Source organism: Geotrypetes seraphini, chromosome 11 (genome assembly GCF_902459505.1).
Source record: "Geotrypetes seraphini chromosome 11, aGeoSer1.1, whole genome shotgun sequence".
NCBI classification, from domain to species: Eukaryota; Metazoa; Chordata; class Amphibia; order Gymnophiona; family Dermophiidae; genus Geotrypetes; species Geotrypetes seraphini.
This window is the reverse complement of record NC_047094.1, coordinates 8494292-8508886: the sequence shown is the minus strand read 5'-3', so window position 1 is coordinate 8508886 and position 14595 is coordinate 8494292. Positions and strand designations below refer to the sequence as shown.

Sequence of the window (14595 nt, the reverse complement as noted above, 5' to 3'; positions counted from 1 at the left end):
CTCATTATGAAACAAAGCTAGTTCTGTTTTCGGTGCAGTAGGTTACTCCAGAAACGAGGTAACCCTCATTTTTCTGTGCTTTGTGAGGGGTCAGTTATGGATGGGAAACAGTTTGGTCCATACCTTATACAACTTAGGTCTGACTGGCTTGAAGTCATCAGGAACATTTATTTTGATCTCGTCTGGCTGCCCTCCTAAAATTTCCCAGAACTCAGGAGGCTCTTGGTTCTGTACCAGCAGCGTAATCTCCGCCTTCCCCTTTCTTTCATTCTTGTTGATCTTCTCTGCAAACAGCCTGTGAGGTGCAAGAATCATTTCCAAAAGAAAGGGAGAACAAGAAAAGCATTTTACAGTGGGAAGTCTGGAGCCCTTGTGATGACATCACGCTCTACAAAACATAAGGGTAAAACGCAGTCTTCTCTGTGGCACGTTTGTGGATTTCCCAGCGATGCACACAAAAGTCATCTTGATACTTAACGCAGATAAGAAGCACACAGCATATGATCCACAGCTGAAACATTCAAGAATCCACGGGCTGAATTTGGTTATAAGGACTAGTAGCTCTGGTTCCCCCTTGAGTGGCACAATTTTTCTGCCAGACAGGGAAAACTCCTGAACATTACTAAGAAAAGCTTCACCATACAGAAATAATCAGCTTCAAGTGCAAGCTGGTACATCAAGGGCTCAATGCAAAACCTCCGATCCCTGTGATGCAAGGTCTGTGGATCTGGAGTGCAAAGCTTCTGAATCTATTTAGTGAACAAGTCTGTCAAAAATGTGAACTTCAGATCTCTTTGGGAAGGGAGGTGTTTGTACTGGACAACCATGGGACCAGCATTAGTTCTTCACCTCCCTGTCTCCGCCTGGGTTAACTTACCTGGCTTTGGTGGTGCCATTCAGGGTAGCTCGACTCCCTCTCCAAATGTAGATGTCCAGGCCATGGTCCAGAAGGAAAACAAATCTAGAAGGTGGCAGAGAAGAGCAATGCTTAGAAGGCCCACAGCAAAGCAATGAGAACTAGAGGGAACAGGATGTGGGAGGAAGGTCTTTGGAGCTACGTGGGGGACCTTTAGCAAACCAGATCACTGCACCAGCTAAAACATCTCATTCCCTAGCTGGATTTTATGGAAGTGGAAAATTTCTACAAGTCCAAAACCCAAATGAAAGAGAAAATATTTTCAAATGGTTTCAAACCATTAATGGAGTACAAAAATGATTATAGCGCCCATGAAATGAGAGCCGGGAAGTGCATGCCTTTGCTTCAGGGTCTTACTCCTCATACCTCTTAGGCTTTAAGGGGGGGGGGGTAATTCTATAAAGGTTGTCCAGATTTGGATGCTAAAATGCAGACAAGTGGATCAATTTTTTGCTCCGTCAAAAATTACAAAGACTCGGGGACACTCGATGAAGTTACAGGGAAATACTTTTAAAACCAATATTGATTATGACAGGAGTTGCCATTCAACATATTACTAATAACTGGAAAGACACAGTAGGCTTAGTTTTAATTTTTGGTGGAACTCATTATGTCATCTGTATAAAATGGAAAGATTAATAGCGGTACAAAAAGGAAATTATAGAAACTTTATTAAAATTTGGGAGCCATTAGCATTGTATTGTCAAGATTAAATACCATGTTCTCTGTGAATGATACACCATTTTATAGTAGAAGGGGGGTGGGAGGGTATTGGAGAGTTATTTGGAAATTAATATCAGGGAGGGAGGGAAGGGGGGAGGAGGGATTATTATTTATATAAAGACATTGCTGATAAGATTTTCAAGTGATTTGTTAAGTGTTGATATGTGTAATATACACTTGTTGAAAGATGAAAAAATTAATAAAGAATTATAAAAAAAAAAAACAATAGGAGGAAATTTTTTTCACTCAGAGAATAGTTAAGCTCTGGAACGCATTACCAGAGGTTGCAGTAAGAGTGGATAGCGTAGCTGGTTTTAAGAAAGGTTTGGACAAGTTCCTGGAGGAAAAGTCCATAGTCTGTTATTGAGAAAGACATGGGGGAAGCCACTGCTTGCCCTGGATCGGTAGCATGGAATGTTGCACCTATTTGGGGTTCCGGAATGTTGCTAATCTTTGAGATTCTGGAATGTTGCTACTCTGGGGGTTCCGGAATCTTGCTACTCTTTGGGGATTCTGCATGGAATGTTGCACCTATTTGGGGTTCCGGAATGTTGCTAATCTTTGAGATTCTGGAATGTTGCTACTCTGGGGGTTCCGGAATCTTGCTACTCTTTGGGGATTCTGCATGGAATGTTGCACCTATTTGGGGTTCCGGAATGTTGCTAATCTTTGAGATTCTGGAATGTTGCTACTCCTTGGGTTTTGGCCAGGTACTAGTGACCTGGATTGGCCACCGTGAGAAGGGGCTACTGGGCTTGATGGACCATTGGCCTGACCCAGTAAGGCTATTCTTATGTTCTTAATTTTACAATGGCAATCTGGGCGCCCAGATTCCATTACAGAATAGAGCATAAGTCAGCATTTGCACCATCACTTACGCCATGTAAAAGGCAGGTGTAAATCTTGCACTTCATCACATAAACCTATTCATCTAAGAGTTGGACCTACTCCTTTAACAGCTTCACCCTATGCAGACTGCGTGCTAAGTTTGTCGAACACCGATTATTGCCCGTCTGACACTTATACAACTCCTAGTACTGCATAATCTTAGCATGCAAAAGGTAAATGGTCACTTTCAGCATGAGCCACGGAAAACATTTTTGGTTTAGCAGAGATTTGCCAAACATATGCAAGAAAACGTTATGTCTGTAGTTCATGTCCTCAATGTATGTACAAGTAACGATCACATTCTTCAGCTCCAGGCTCCTCCTCCGCACGTCTCCAAAGCAGTGCAAGATCATGTGACCTGGTTCTCGCTCGCATTTCCCAAATCCATCCCCTCCTGCATCTTCCCACTGAACCTTTTCACTACTTCAGTCTATTCAATTGTGAACGGCACAAGTCACTATGGCCACAAAACCCCCCCCTCTTCTCAAGTTCCCCATCAACTTCTGCGGCTCCCCATTACCTAACCTCTCCCATGTCACCCTCTGCTCCTATTTGTTCTTTCTTGATCCACAATGAAACCTGACTTCATAGGCCTGGTTCTTACAGGTGGGCTCAGGCAGGAGATAAGATCTGCTTACAACTTCTTCTTGTAGTTTCTTGTCCCCTAACCACATTAGAAGGAGCATTTGACGGAAAATTTATATTATTCTTACTTTTGCTATTTTCTAAGGTCCAGCTATTGAGGCGACATTGAGCAATTTTACTTTGTCAGGATCTCTTGGGGGTAGACACGGAGTTAGAAGAGTCCTTTGCTCTTCTTCCTCCCATCCAAAGGACTCAGGAATTTACTCTGTTTTCTTGAAATTAAAGCTTGAAAGCCCCATTGCGCACTAGGGCTCTACGAGGGAAATGGGATATCCTTTTTCACCAATATTTTACAAAAGGCTCTGGTGAAGTTGAAATCTTTTGTAAAACGTAGGAAGAGGACAGGCAGGAGTGGCACATTCATTTAAAAATCTTGTACATGCAGAAACAGTGGATTCACGTTTGGATATGTAAATAGTAATTTCAGAAAGCAGGACAGGATGTAGAGCGGAGTACAAATATAGCCACTATGGCTTCTGAACCTGCTCTGAGCTACTTGATCATTAGGACTTGGGTGTTAACCTCAGTGGCTTCTTAAAGCAACTGCCACAAGTCAGTAAAAATAGTATTTTGCTGGGCTCTCTAATTGGCTCGTCTTGTGTGTGCATTAACCCCCCCCAAACCCAGCACATTTACAGGTAGATTCTTCTAGAATGACCTTCTTAATGACAAATAAATCTGGGGAGGAAGCTAAACATCAAAATCAGTCTGTGTATAATCCTCCAAGCGCTGAGCTGTCTTAATTCAGGAGTAAAGCAGGGTGGAGGGAGCAAGGACAGCACTGCCCCCTCTCCCAATGACACGGGCTAGAGAGGAGGAGGAAATCCCCTGCAGTCCGCACAGAACTGCGTTCTCCCATAGCTGCAATGATGGTAGCAGACATGGTGATCCAGTCGCCCATCTCACCCACCTCGTCACCCTTCTGTAATCCTTAAATCAGAACTCCACCAACCAACTGGACATATGCCATTTTTAGCCAGTAAAGATCTGGGTATAAGTGGCACTCACCGGGGGTCCAGGGAAGCAGCTTTCAGAGGCACAGACTCAAGTTTTATGTTCTTCTTTCCAAAGACGCGATACAACCTGCAATCAAGAGATAAAACCCTCAGTGAGAGGACCGAGAGGAATGGCAGCAGCAGAAGTCACTAAATGCATAGTGTGCTTTTATTTTAAAACACCCTAAAAGGCATCGGTCAAAACTTCAGTGATCAAGTGATACAGAGCAAATATTTCTGAACTGGCACTTATTGGATTTATCCCAGTACCAAACTACTAATCTCTGGCAGTATAGTTTAGTTATTAATTGATATTCTACCCATTAACTAAATGGATTCCAAAGAAACATATCAAACAAAAACCCCCCCAAACAAACAACTAACCAAAAAGTGATGCCTACCTGAAACAAACAATGGCTATACTGCCTGCATTACAAAGCTGCCAAAAGCAAATGCATTTTCAGCAACATTGGACAGATATAGAGGTCGGCTTGTCTTTATCATGACCGGGGTAGCCATACAAATGGTTATGCACAGCTGGAAGAACTGGGATTGCCTTAATTTTAATTTTTGGTGGGCAAATTTATATTTAATTTATAGATTTGAAAAAATGAATGCGGATATGCTGGGACCTACTAAGAGATTTAAGTTAATTTGGGGCCCTTTGATATCTTTCATGGATTCATTGTAGTTGTCTTTTCCTTTGTTCCTGTTGGTATATTGCACACACACCCAGGGGGAGGGAGGGTGGGAGGGGGGTATTTATTTGTATGGCTCTATTCCCTTATGAAATGTTGGTTGGGTGGGGTTTTTTAGTGTTGTATGGATTTTGATTGATTATAAATGCATATATTATTAATATTATTTGTATAGATACTGTATAAAACAAAAGGAATTGACCCCAAAATATCCACAAAAAAGAAAATCCAGAGAAAACCAAAAAAACTCTGTGGAGTGACGATGTTCCTAAATGGACTTTATTGAAAGTGTCAAAGTCCCAAAGGTACACTGAAATCATCCACATAAAAGCCTTGACCTAGTCCGCTAGGGATACAGGACCCAACACGGTCCCCTTTCTATTGCAAATGCAAGCAGTGTCTCACTTCCGGCTCACCACACAATTGTTTCCCACATATTCACCTTTATAGGACCCCCAGGGACCCCTGAAGAAGACTTTTTGTCGAAACGTGGACCTTGTTGGGTCCTGTATCCCTAGCGGACTAGGTCCTTTAAGGCTTTTATGTGGATGAATTTATTTTTATGTGGATGGATGAATTTATGTTTATGTGGATGATTTATTTTTATGTGGATGATTTCAGTGTACCTTTGGAACTTTGACACTTTCAAATAAAGTCCATTTAGGAACATCGTCACTCCACAGAGGTTTTTTGGTTTTCTATAGATACTGTATCGCATTTTTGTTGGTTTTGAAACTCAATAAAGATTTATAAATAAAAATTGAAAATGTTAGTGTCGATTCAGCCTCCTGATATGTACTGGAAGTCTATTCCACAAAATCAGCCCTGCCAATGAGAACGTTCTCTGCTGGAATAGTAAGCCTAAAAGTGCCTTCAGATTGGAGGGTTCTGACAGGATGATACATTCTCAAAACCTAACTCAAATAAAAATCGGACTTCTTTTGCACAGCCACCGGCACAACGGGTTTAAAAGTGAGAGCAGTGCTGGAAGCAGAGCATGGAGGAACGCTTAGAGGTGATGGCAAAGCAACATGTTTTTGTCACTGATGCCAAAGGGTGGGTGTTCTGGGCACCAATGCCAACATGGGGCACCAGATCTACAGCTGGCCCAACCACTTAAGGCAGCACTGCTTGGCAGTAAATATTTAATAGCATTGGTCGTAGTCTTGGGCACAATGTCACAATGGGCTCCCTCCAACATTTGTGTCTATGAGTAATGCTTGGTACATGCATCTGAGAGATTTCCACTATAAAGCACACCATTCCATCATACACATCTAACAAAGGCCCCAGCTTAATAAAGGGTGCAAATCTCAACACATTTTGTTACTCAGGATTTAGTATATATCTTCTGTTTTAGTTTTACGCCCATTTTTAGCATGGGGTCCATGCAAACACAGGAGCAAAATCCTGCATATGGAATGACTTCCAATGTAGGCAAGTGCATTGAATTTCTTTACTTCAGCTGTAGGGTTGGTGTTAAAAAAAACAAACAAACAGCATTAGGAGGTGAGTAAAGTTTTTAACTTCTATTGAAATAATTTTTTAAAAACCTGAAGACCTGGTCTCCTCAAGTTTGAGATCCATGGACTCCCTAATTAAAGGGCCCAGGGCTCTCAAGTCAGAGGGTATCTCAAGTTCCTGGTGAGCCAATGGCCCAGACATCTTTACCACCTTCTTTAAAACAAAATCCCTGGTGAAGCCCCAGGACCATAGTCCCAAGTCACCTACAAGTTGGAGGAAGAAGATCATAAAAACATCAGAATAGCCTTACTGGGTCAGTCCAATGGTACATCAAGCCTAGTAGCCCGTTCTCACAGTGGCCAATCCAGGGCACTAGTACCTGGCCAAAACCCAAGGAGTAGCAATATTCCATGCTACCAATCCAGGGCAAGCAGTGGCTTCCCCCATATCTTTCTCAATAACAGACTATGGACTTTTCCTCCAGGAACTTGTCCAAACCTTTCTTAAAACCAACTACGCTAGCCGCTCTTACCACATCCTCAATTGCTCCTACACTGGCACCTCCATGTTTGGAAAATGGTGGCACCTGAAGAGTAGTGCATTATATCAGAATATACCACTAGGGGTCAGTCTTCCAAACAAGGCTCCTTTTCAGTTATATTCTGACACACCACTAGGGGTCAGGCACTGCCATTTTATAACATAGCTGTGCTAGGGGAGAAGTGGGTGGGGCCCTCCTGTCCCTGACTTGGAAGTTAAGCCTGGGCAGAGAAGGGGAATGTTTCAGGGGCCATCATGGCCTTCGTTTCAAAGGGGACATGGCAGGCTGGGTTTCAGAGCCAGTGACCCAATAGCACCTGGCAATGGGGTTCACTAACTTTTATTTTTGTTGTTTTAAGTGGTAGTAGAAGTTTTTAACTTCACTACCATTTCCACCATACAGCCCAACGTAAAAGTGTTCTCCACATCTAGGACACATTTGAACTCTAGATTTAAGGCTTTTTGTTATAATGAGGAAAGGTTAAAAGCAGCTCAGGAGCGATATGATAGAGGTTTATAAAATACTGAGTGTAAATTGCTTGTTGAGTACGCTTTAGAAAAATACAGGGTGGGCCACGGAAAAGTAGCCGCCTCTAATACCAGTGCCAGAAAGATGGTGTTCTCCCTGGAAGAGCAAACATAAGAGCATAAGCAGTGCCTCTGCTGGGTCAGACCCGAGGTCCATCATGCCCAGCAGTCCGCTCACACGGTGGCCCATCAGGTCCAGGACCTGCATAATATCCTCTATCTGTACCCTTCAATCCCCTTTTCCTTCAGTGATTGTGGAAGGCTATGTGCGAAGTGGATCGATTAAGGAAACACAAGAGGCCTTCACCAACAAAACCACCAGCTAAACGTTGTATTCAGTCTGGTTCGCAAATGGCATCAAACCGGCTCTGTCGCACAGGTTCATGAACTGTTTACAGAGGAGCAAACTGTGAGAAAGGCATTATGGCCACCATGTTCCACGACTTGTCCATATGCGATTTCTATCCGTGGGGAAATTTAAAGCAGAAAGTGTACATAGCCTGGACGAATTCAAGGAAAACATCACGTCCACTAGCCCCAGCATCACTATTGAAGAGGCGCAAGCAGTTATCAGCCAACGTGAGCCGACGTGCCCAAAAGTGCATAGACGTGAACGGGGACCACTTTCACCATTTGTTGTAACTTGTGGGTAAGTGAATAGAAACAATGCTCTTGCTCGTTCATCTTGTCATACTATCGCCGGAGGCAGGCTACTTTTCCATGGCTCACCCTGTACTAGGAGCTTGCAATGAAGCTACCAAGTAGTAAATTTAAAACAAACTGGCGGAAATATATTTCTTCACTCAATGTGTAATTAAACTCTGGAATTTGCTGCCAGAAAATGTGGTGAAAGCAGCTTAGCAGGGTTTATAAAAAGATCTGGATAATTTTCTAAAAGAGAAGCCCATAGGTCATTATTGAGATGACTTGGGGAAATAGTAACATAGTAGATAGAAACATAGAAATAGACGGCAGATAAGGGCCCACGGCCCATCTAGTTTGCCCACCTTAATGTCCCTCCCCTACCTTTGCCCTGTGAATAGATCCCATGTGCCGATCCCATTTGGCCTTAAAATCAGGCACGCTGCTGGCCTCAATCACCTGTAGTGGAAGACTATTCCAGCGATCAACCACTCTTTCAGTGAAAAAGAATTTCCTGGTGTCACCTCGTAGTTTCCCGCCCCTGATTTTCAACGGATGCCCTCTTGTTGTCGTGGGACCCTTGAAAAAGAAGATATCTTTCTCCGCCTCGATGCGGCCCGTAAGATACTTGAACGTCTCGATCATGTCCCCCCTCTCTCTGCGCTCCTCGAGCGAGTATAGCTGTAATTTGTCAAGCCGTTTTTCGTATGGTAGATCCTTGAGTCCCGAGACCATCCGGGTGGCCATTCTTTGCACCGACTCCAGTCTCAGCACATCCTTGCGATAATGCGGCCTCCAGAATTGCACACAGTATTCCAGGTGGGGCCTCACCATGGATCTATACAATGGCATAATGACTTCCGCCTTACGAAACCCCTTCGTATGCAGCCCATGATTTGTCTTGCCTTGGACGAAGCCTGCTCCACTTGATTGGCAGACTTCATGTCCTCACTGACGATTACCCCCAAGTCTCGTTCTGCTACCGTTTTTGCTAGGATCTCGCCATAGATGATGATAGATAAAGACCCGAATGGCCCATCCAGTCTGCCCAACCTGATTCCATTTTTTTTTCTTCTTAGCTATTTCTGGGCAAGAATCCAAAGCTCTACCCGGTGCTGTGCTTGGGTTCCAACTACTGAAGTCTCCATCATAGCTCACTCCAGCCCATCTACACCCTCCCAGCCATTGAAGCTCTCCCCACCCATCCTCATCCAAACACCACTGTATATTCCTAGGATAAGCAGCATAAAATCTGTTTTATTCCTTGGGATCTTGCCAGGTACTTATAACCTGGATTGGCCACTATTGGAAGCAGAATACTGGGCTTGGACCTTAAGTCTATCAACTCTTATGTTCTAAATACCTGAAGAATTAATGCATCATTAACTTACACTATTTGGCATTTAAAGCATGACACATTTTACTAAAACTGGAACCAACAGAAGGCAAAAAATTGTAATGTGGTTCCCTAAATACTGCTGACCCTTGCCGACATGCTACAAACCCTTACCTGGTGGCATAACGTGAATCCTCTACGGTATAAAAACCACTGGCTGTGCCTCCTTCAATGTAAGAAATGGCGCCATCAAATACCTGGAAACAGGAACATTTATCAGTGTCAGCAGCCAGATACAGATCCTATTCAGGAAACTCGCAACGGGCAGTGGTGGTCAGGAATTGTGTCCCATTCATACACCTCCCAATCAGGACCTCAAATTCACGAAGCAAACTAGAAATGTGTACATCTGTGTGGTCCAAAGGAAACCAATAAATAAAGTCAAACTCTTCTTGGCTCCCCCGAGATCTCCTGAAAATTTGGGGCACACTGGCTGCAACACCAAAATGTTAAATGGCAAAAGTGCTTGCAGATATGCTGAGAAAATGTGGATTCCCCCAAACCACCCATCTCATTATCCTCATCCTCACAGAGCTCCTGACACGTCCAGACTGGCTCACACCACACCAGAATGCTATTAGGGGACAACAGAAAGAAAATGCTCGACTTCTCTCAGTCCCAGGAAACAGAAAAATTATTAGTGGTTGTGTGAGCTCCCTAAAAGTGAAAAAAAAAAGTGCGGGTTTTGGACCAGTATTTTCAGATGTTTTTAAAAGGATTTTCTACATAACTTTTTTTTTTTTTAGTGTTGCTCTTTCCCTCTTAGATATGAAACAAAAGAGAGGAACCAGGTTCTGGACACCAGGAGTAAAAATATCACAATTTATTGATGTTCAAAACAAATCAAAAACAAAATCCGACAGATGTCAGCAGGGTAAAAAAAATAATAAATAAAGACATCAAAATTGAACTATATTTGAGGTAAACAGACCCTACACGGTCCGTGTTTCGGCAAAGAATTGCTTTCCTCAGGGGTCCTTGCTACCTCGTCTGTCTAAATGCTAGCCCACTGTATTAAGGACCCTGAGGAAGACAATTCTTTGCCGAAACACGGACCGTGTAGGGTCTTATTACCTCAAATACAGTACAATTTTGATGTTTTTATTTATTATTTTGTTTTTATTCTGTTATTGATTTGTTTTGAACATCAATAAATTGTGATATTTTTACTCCTGGTGTCCAGAACCTTTTGTTTCATAGCCATTGACTTTTGTGGCACCAAGGCCCATTGCTGTGGAAAGTAGGACCGCCTTTTTGGCATAGACCACCCCACAGCGTTTTCTGTTTGTTAGGAGGCTCTTTCCCTCTTCTCTTTCCAGAGAGCATTACCAGGTTAAATTCGTCACTCTCATCTCCCATTTCTTCCCGGATCGACCGGCACTCAGCTCCCAGATAGTTGCGTAGGTTCACCGCATGAATAGCAGCACAAGCCTTCTTGTCCAGTGTGGTCTCCTGCCCGATCCAGTAGTAGATCTCCCAGTGCAAAGCACCATTGTCATCCAAGAACGTCTGATGGGGAAATAAAGCATGCATTATGCACTTGAATAAACAGCTGAATGTCCAGACAAGGTTAATATTTTATCACTATATCAGACTGAAATGACCGCCACCTAGAGCAGGGGAGGACTCACGCCTCTCTTCACCCTTTCTCTCCCTCTCCCCACTTTGTTCACCTTCAGTACAATGTAGCAGTCACCCTCGTAAAACTTTCCATGGAAGGCTTCATCAATCAGGACAGGGATAAAGTTTTCAATTTGCCAGACAGTGACACCCGGCAGCTGTCCCACATCCTCTGTGAAAAACTCAGAGTAGTCCAGGTGAGGCTTTTCCAGGCTTTGGTCCCAGCGACGGCCCTTCAGGTCTGTGTACTTAGGATCACCATTCTCCTGCCAGGTGGGGGGAGAGAAACAGGACGATGTTAAGTTTCCTATGAGAGGAAAACAGAGCAAGGGACAGGGAGGAGAAGCAGGGCTTAGAGCAGGGGTAGGCAATTCCGGTCTTCGAGAGCCGGAGCCAGGTCAGGTTTTCAGGATCTCCACCATGAATATGTATGAGATGGATTTGCATGCACTGCCTCCTTGAGATGCAAATCGATCTCATGCATATTTAATTGTGGAGATCCTGAAAATCTGACCTGGCTCCGGCTATCGAGGACCGGAATTGCCTACCACTGGCTTAGAGTATAGCCCAGTCATCTCCAATTAAGTGCAAAAGATGAACGCAATTAACAGCTCTCCCCTTCCCCCCCCCCCTTTTACCTGCATCTTTTTATTCTTTTCTTGCGCAACATCTGACATGCCCTTTAGCACTTGTTTCGCCTGGTCATCTTGAGCCGAATCCTTTCGCCGCCGCAGTCGCATCTTCCTGGCAGACGGGTCTTTTGCACTGCTTCCTGAACCAAAACAGAAGATTACAATGAGAGGAGAAACTAGATCTGCAAGTTGCCTCCGGCTGCCATACGTATCTCGGGTGTTACAGCTAAACATGAGAACATGGGTTTCCCCATTTTGCACAAATCACATTTTCCAAGCAGGAAAAAATGTTTATCCAAATTTTGCTGGAGGGGGGGGGGGGGGGAGCCTAAGACAGCTGGGAATGCTACAGATACAGCTGCCTTATGTTCATCAGATAAGAACATAAGAACAGCCTCACTGGATCAGACCAATGGTTCATCTAGCCCAATCTCCCGTCTTCACAGAGGCCAATCCTAAGGTCTTCATGCAGTTTTTCACGGTCCACATGCGTTTTAACAGTTTGTGTCATCTGCAAATTCAATCACCTCACTCGTCGTTCCAGACTGGGACATCATTTACGTGTATTCTTTTGCAAAAGTTCAGGGAGATTTTTTTCAATATGAGAATTTCATACGGTTGTGTTACAAATAACGCCTTTTAAAGAAAGCCAAATGGAAATTGGATTTAAGTAGGCCATCGGTTTCCATTAATATTCTTAAATTGACTTTTGAGGATTCCCGAGTGGTATGTGCCGAACTATGGAGTGCCAATTTTGAGTCTTGTGCAAAGTTGAACACATTTTGGAGATCAGTAGTTTGATATTTTAAATACCGTTTTCTGTGGTGGGGTTTCTTTTGGATAAAGCTTTTGGATGCTGAGCAGAATCAGCCACCTATTCATATGCAGAGCGGGATTTATTTGTAAAAACGTTATCATCAGTAATTGGATGGATAAAGATCGCCCTGCTTTTTGGTGCTGAAACATGAAGGCAGATAAAGGCCAAATGGTCCATCCAGTCTGCCCATCTGCAGTAACCATTATCCTCTCTCTAAGACAGTGTTTCTCAAGTCTGTCCTGGAGCACCTCCTTGCCAGTTAGGTTTTCAGGATATCTACAATGAATCTACATACACTTGATTTGCATATACTCCATTATATGCAAATGTCTTTCCTGCATATTCATTGTGGATATCCTGAAAACCTGACTGACAAGGGGGTGCTCCAGGACCGACTTGAGAAATAATAATAATAATAATAATAATAACTTTATTTTTCTATACCGCCATAGTCAGGCGACTTCTAGGCGGTTAAGAGATCCCATGTGCCTATCCCAGGCTTTCTTGGAATCAGACACAGTCTCTGTCTCTACCACCTCTTCTGAGAGACTGTTCCACACATCCACCACCCTTTCTGTAAAAAAGTATTTCCTTAGATTACTCCTGAGCCTATCACGTCTTAACTTCATCCTAGGCCCTCTCATTCCAGAGCTTCCTTTCAAATGAAAGAGACTCAACTCATGCCCATTTACACCACATAGATATTTAAACGTCTCTATCATATCTCCTCTCTCCCACCTTTCCTCTAAAGCAGCGGTCTCCAACTCAAACCCTTTGCAGGGCCCCATTTTGGATTTGGAGGTACTTGGAGGGCCTCAGAAAAAAATAGTTAATGTCTTATTAAAGAAATGACAATTTTGCATGAGGTAAAACTCTTTATAATTTATAAATCTTTCCTTTTGGCTAAGTCTTATTAATAATATTGTAATTTATAGCTAAAGAGACATATGATCAAGAAACTCTTTTATTTTACTTTTGTGATTATGATAAACATACTGAGGGCCTCAAAATAGTAACTGGCGGGCCGTATGTGGTCCCCGGGCCGCAGGTTTGAGACCACTGCTCTAAAGTATACAGATTGAGATCTTTAAGTCTGTCCCCCACATGCCTTATGACGAAGACCACACACCATTTTAGTAGCCTTCCTCTGGACCAACTCCATCCTTTTTATATCTTTTTGAAGGTGCGGCCTCCAGAATTGTACACAATATTCTAAATGAAGTCTCACCAAAGTCTTATACAGGGGCATCAAGACCTCCTTTTTCCTACTGGCCATACCCCTCCCCATCCTTCTCGTTTTCGCTATCACCTTTTCAACCTGTTTGACCACCTTAAGATCATCATATACAATCACACCCAAATCCTGCTAATTACTATTAGATCCTCAATATAGGCTAACAATGCTATACTCATACTAAAGTGAAGGAAAAGGATCTCAGAACATCATACCATGGATCATTATTTTCTCCTTTGGTTTAACATGGTTGAGGGTATCTTTCATCAATCAAAAAAACCTTCACAATTATAATGACTGTATCTCTTATCCGTCTTAATGATTTTAACTCTACTTTAAAAATTTTTGTCTATTTTTAATCATTTTAATGCATATTTATAATACTTATATAAAGATAAAGATTTTTAAATACTCATTATTAACCTTTGATCAGTTCATTTTCAAAAAGCAAAATTCCTTATAACACTAAGCCAACTTATTAAGGCTTGAAATAACTTAGAAACATAGACAATGACGGCAGAAAAGGGCCGTAGCCCATCAAGTCTGCCCACTCCACTAACCCTCCCCCCACGTAGAGATCCGAGAGAAATGCTCCAAAGTACCATGTGCACTTTGCAAGATAAACTCCACAAGAAAAACAAAATTCTTGATCACTCTACCAAAGCAAGCAGGGTGAAAGCTCAGTCATTATGGATTCAAAAGCGAAACCCTTCTCTTGTAAATGATAATCAGAAGGAAAGAGCTGACTCCGGGTTAGATCCGACGGGACCCGTTTTGCCCCACTAAAGGGAAAGAAGTCGGGTCTTACTTTTTTTTTTTTGTTTTATTTTTCTTTTTTTCCAGTTTATGAATTATTT

The 14595-nt window shown here is 42.8% G+C and overlaps 1 protein-coding gene across 1 annotated transcript in view; it reads right to left on the bottom strand.

Annotated features, from left to right (window-relative positions):
* Nucleotides 1-14595, bottom strand: part of FLII (FLII actin remodeling protein) — a 69626-nt gene that overhangs the window by 24323 nt on the left and 30708 nt on the right. Inside the window, exons 12-18 of the mRNA XM_033963658.1 lie at nucleotides 11694-11827; nucleotides 11109-11321; nucleotides 10765-10944; nucleotides 9550-9632; nucleotides 4181-4255; nucleotides 878-961; nucleotides 124-295 (exon numbers count right to left, since the gene is read on the bottom strand). Of these exons, the coding sequence (XP_033819549.1) occupies nucleotides 124-295; nucleotides 878-961; nucleotides 4181-4255; nucleotides 9550-9632; nucleotides 10765-10944; nucleotides 11109-11321; nucleotides 11694-11827 (941 nt within the window). The remainder of the gene's footprint in view (nucleotides 1-123; nucleotides 296-877; nucleotides 962-4180; nucleotides 4256-9549; nucleotides 9633-10764; nucleotides 10945-11108; nucleotides 11322-11693; nucleotides 11828-14595) is intronic.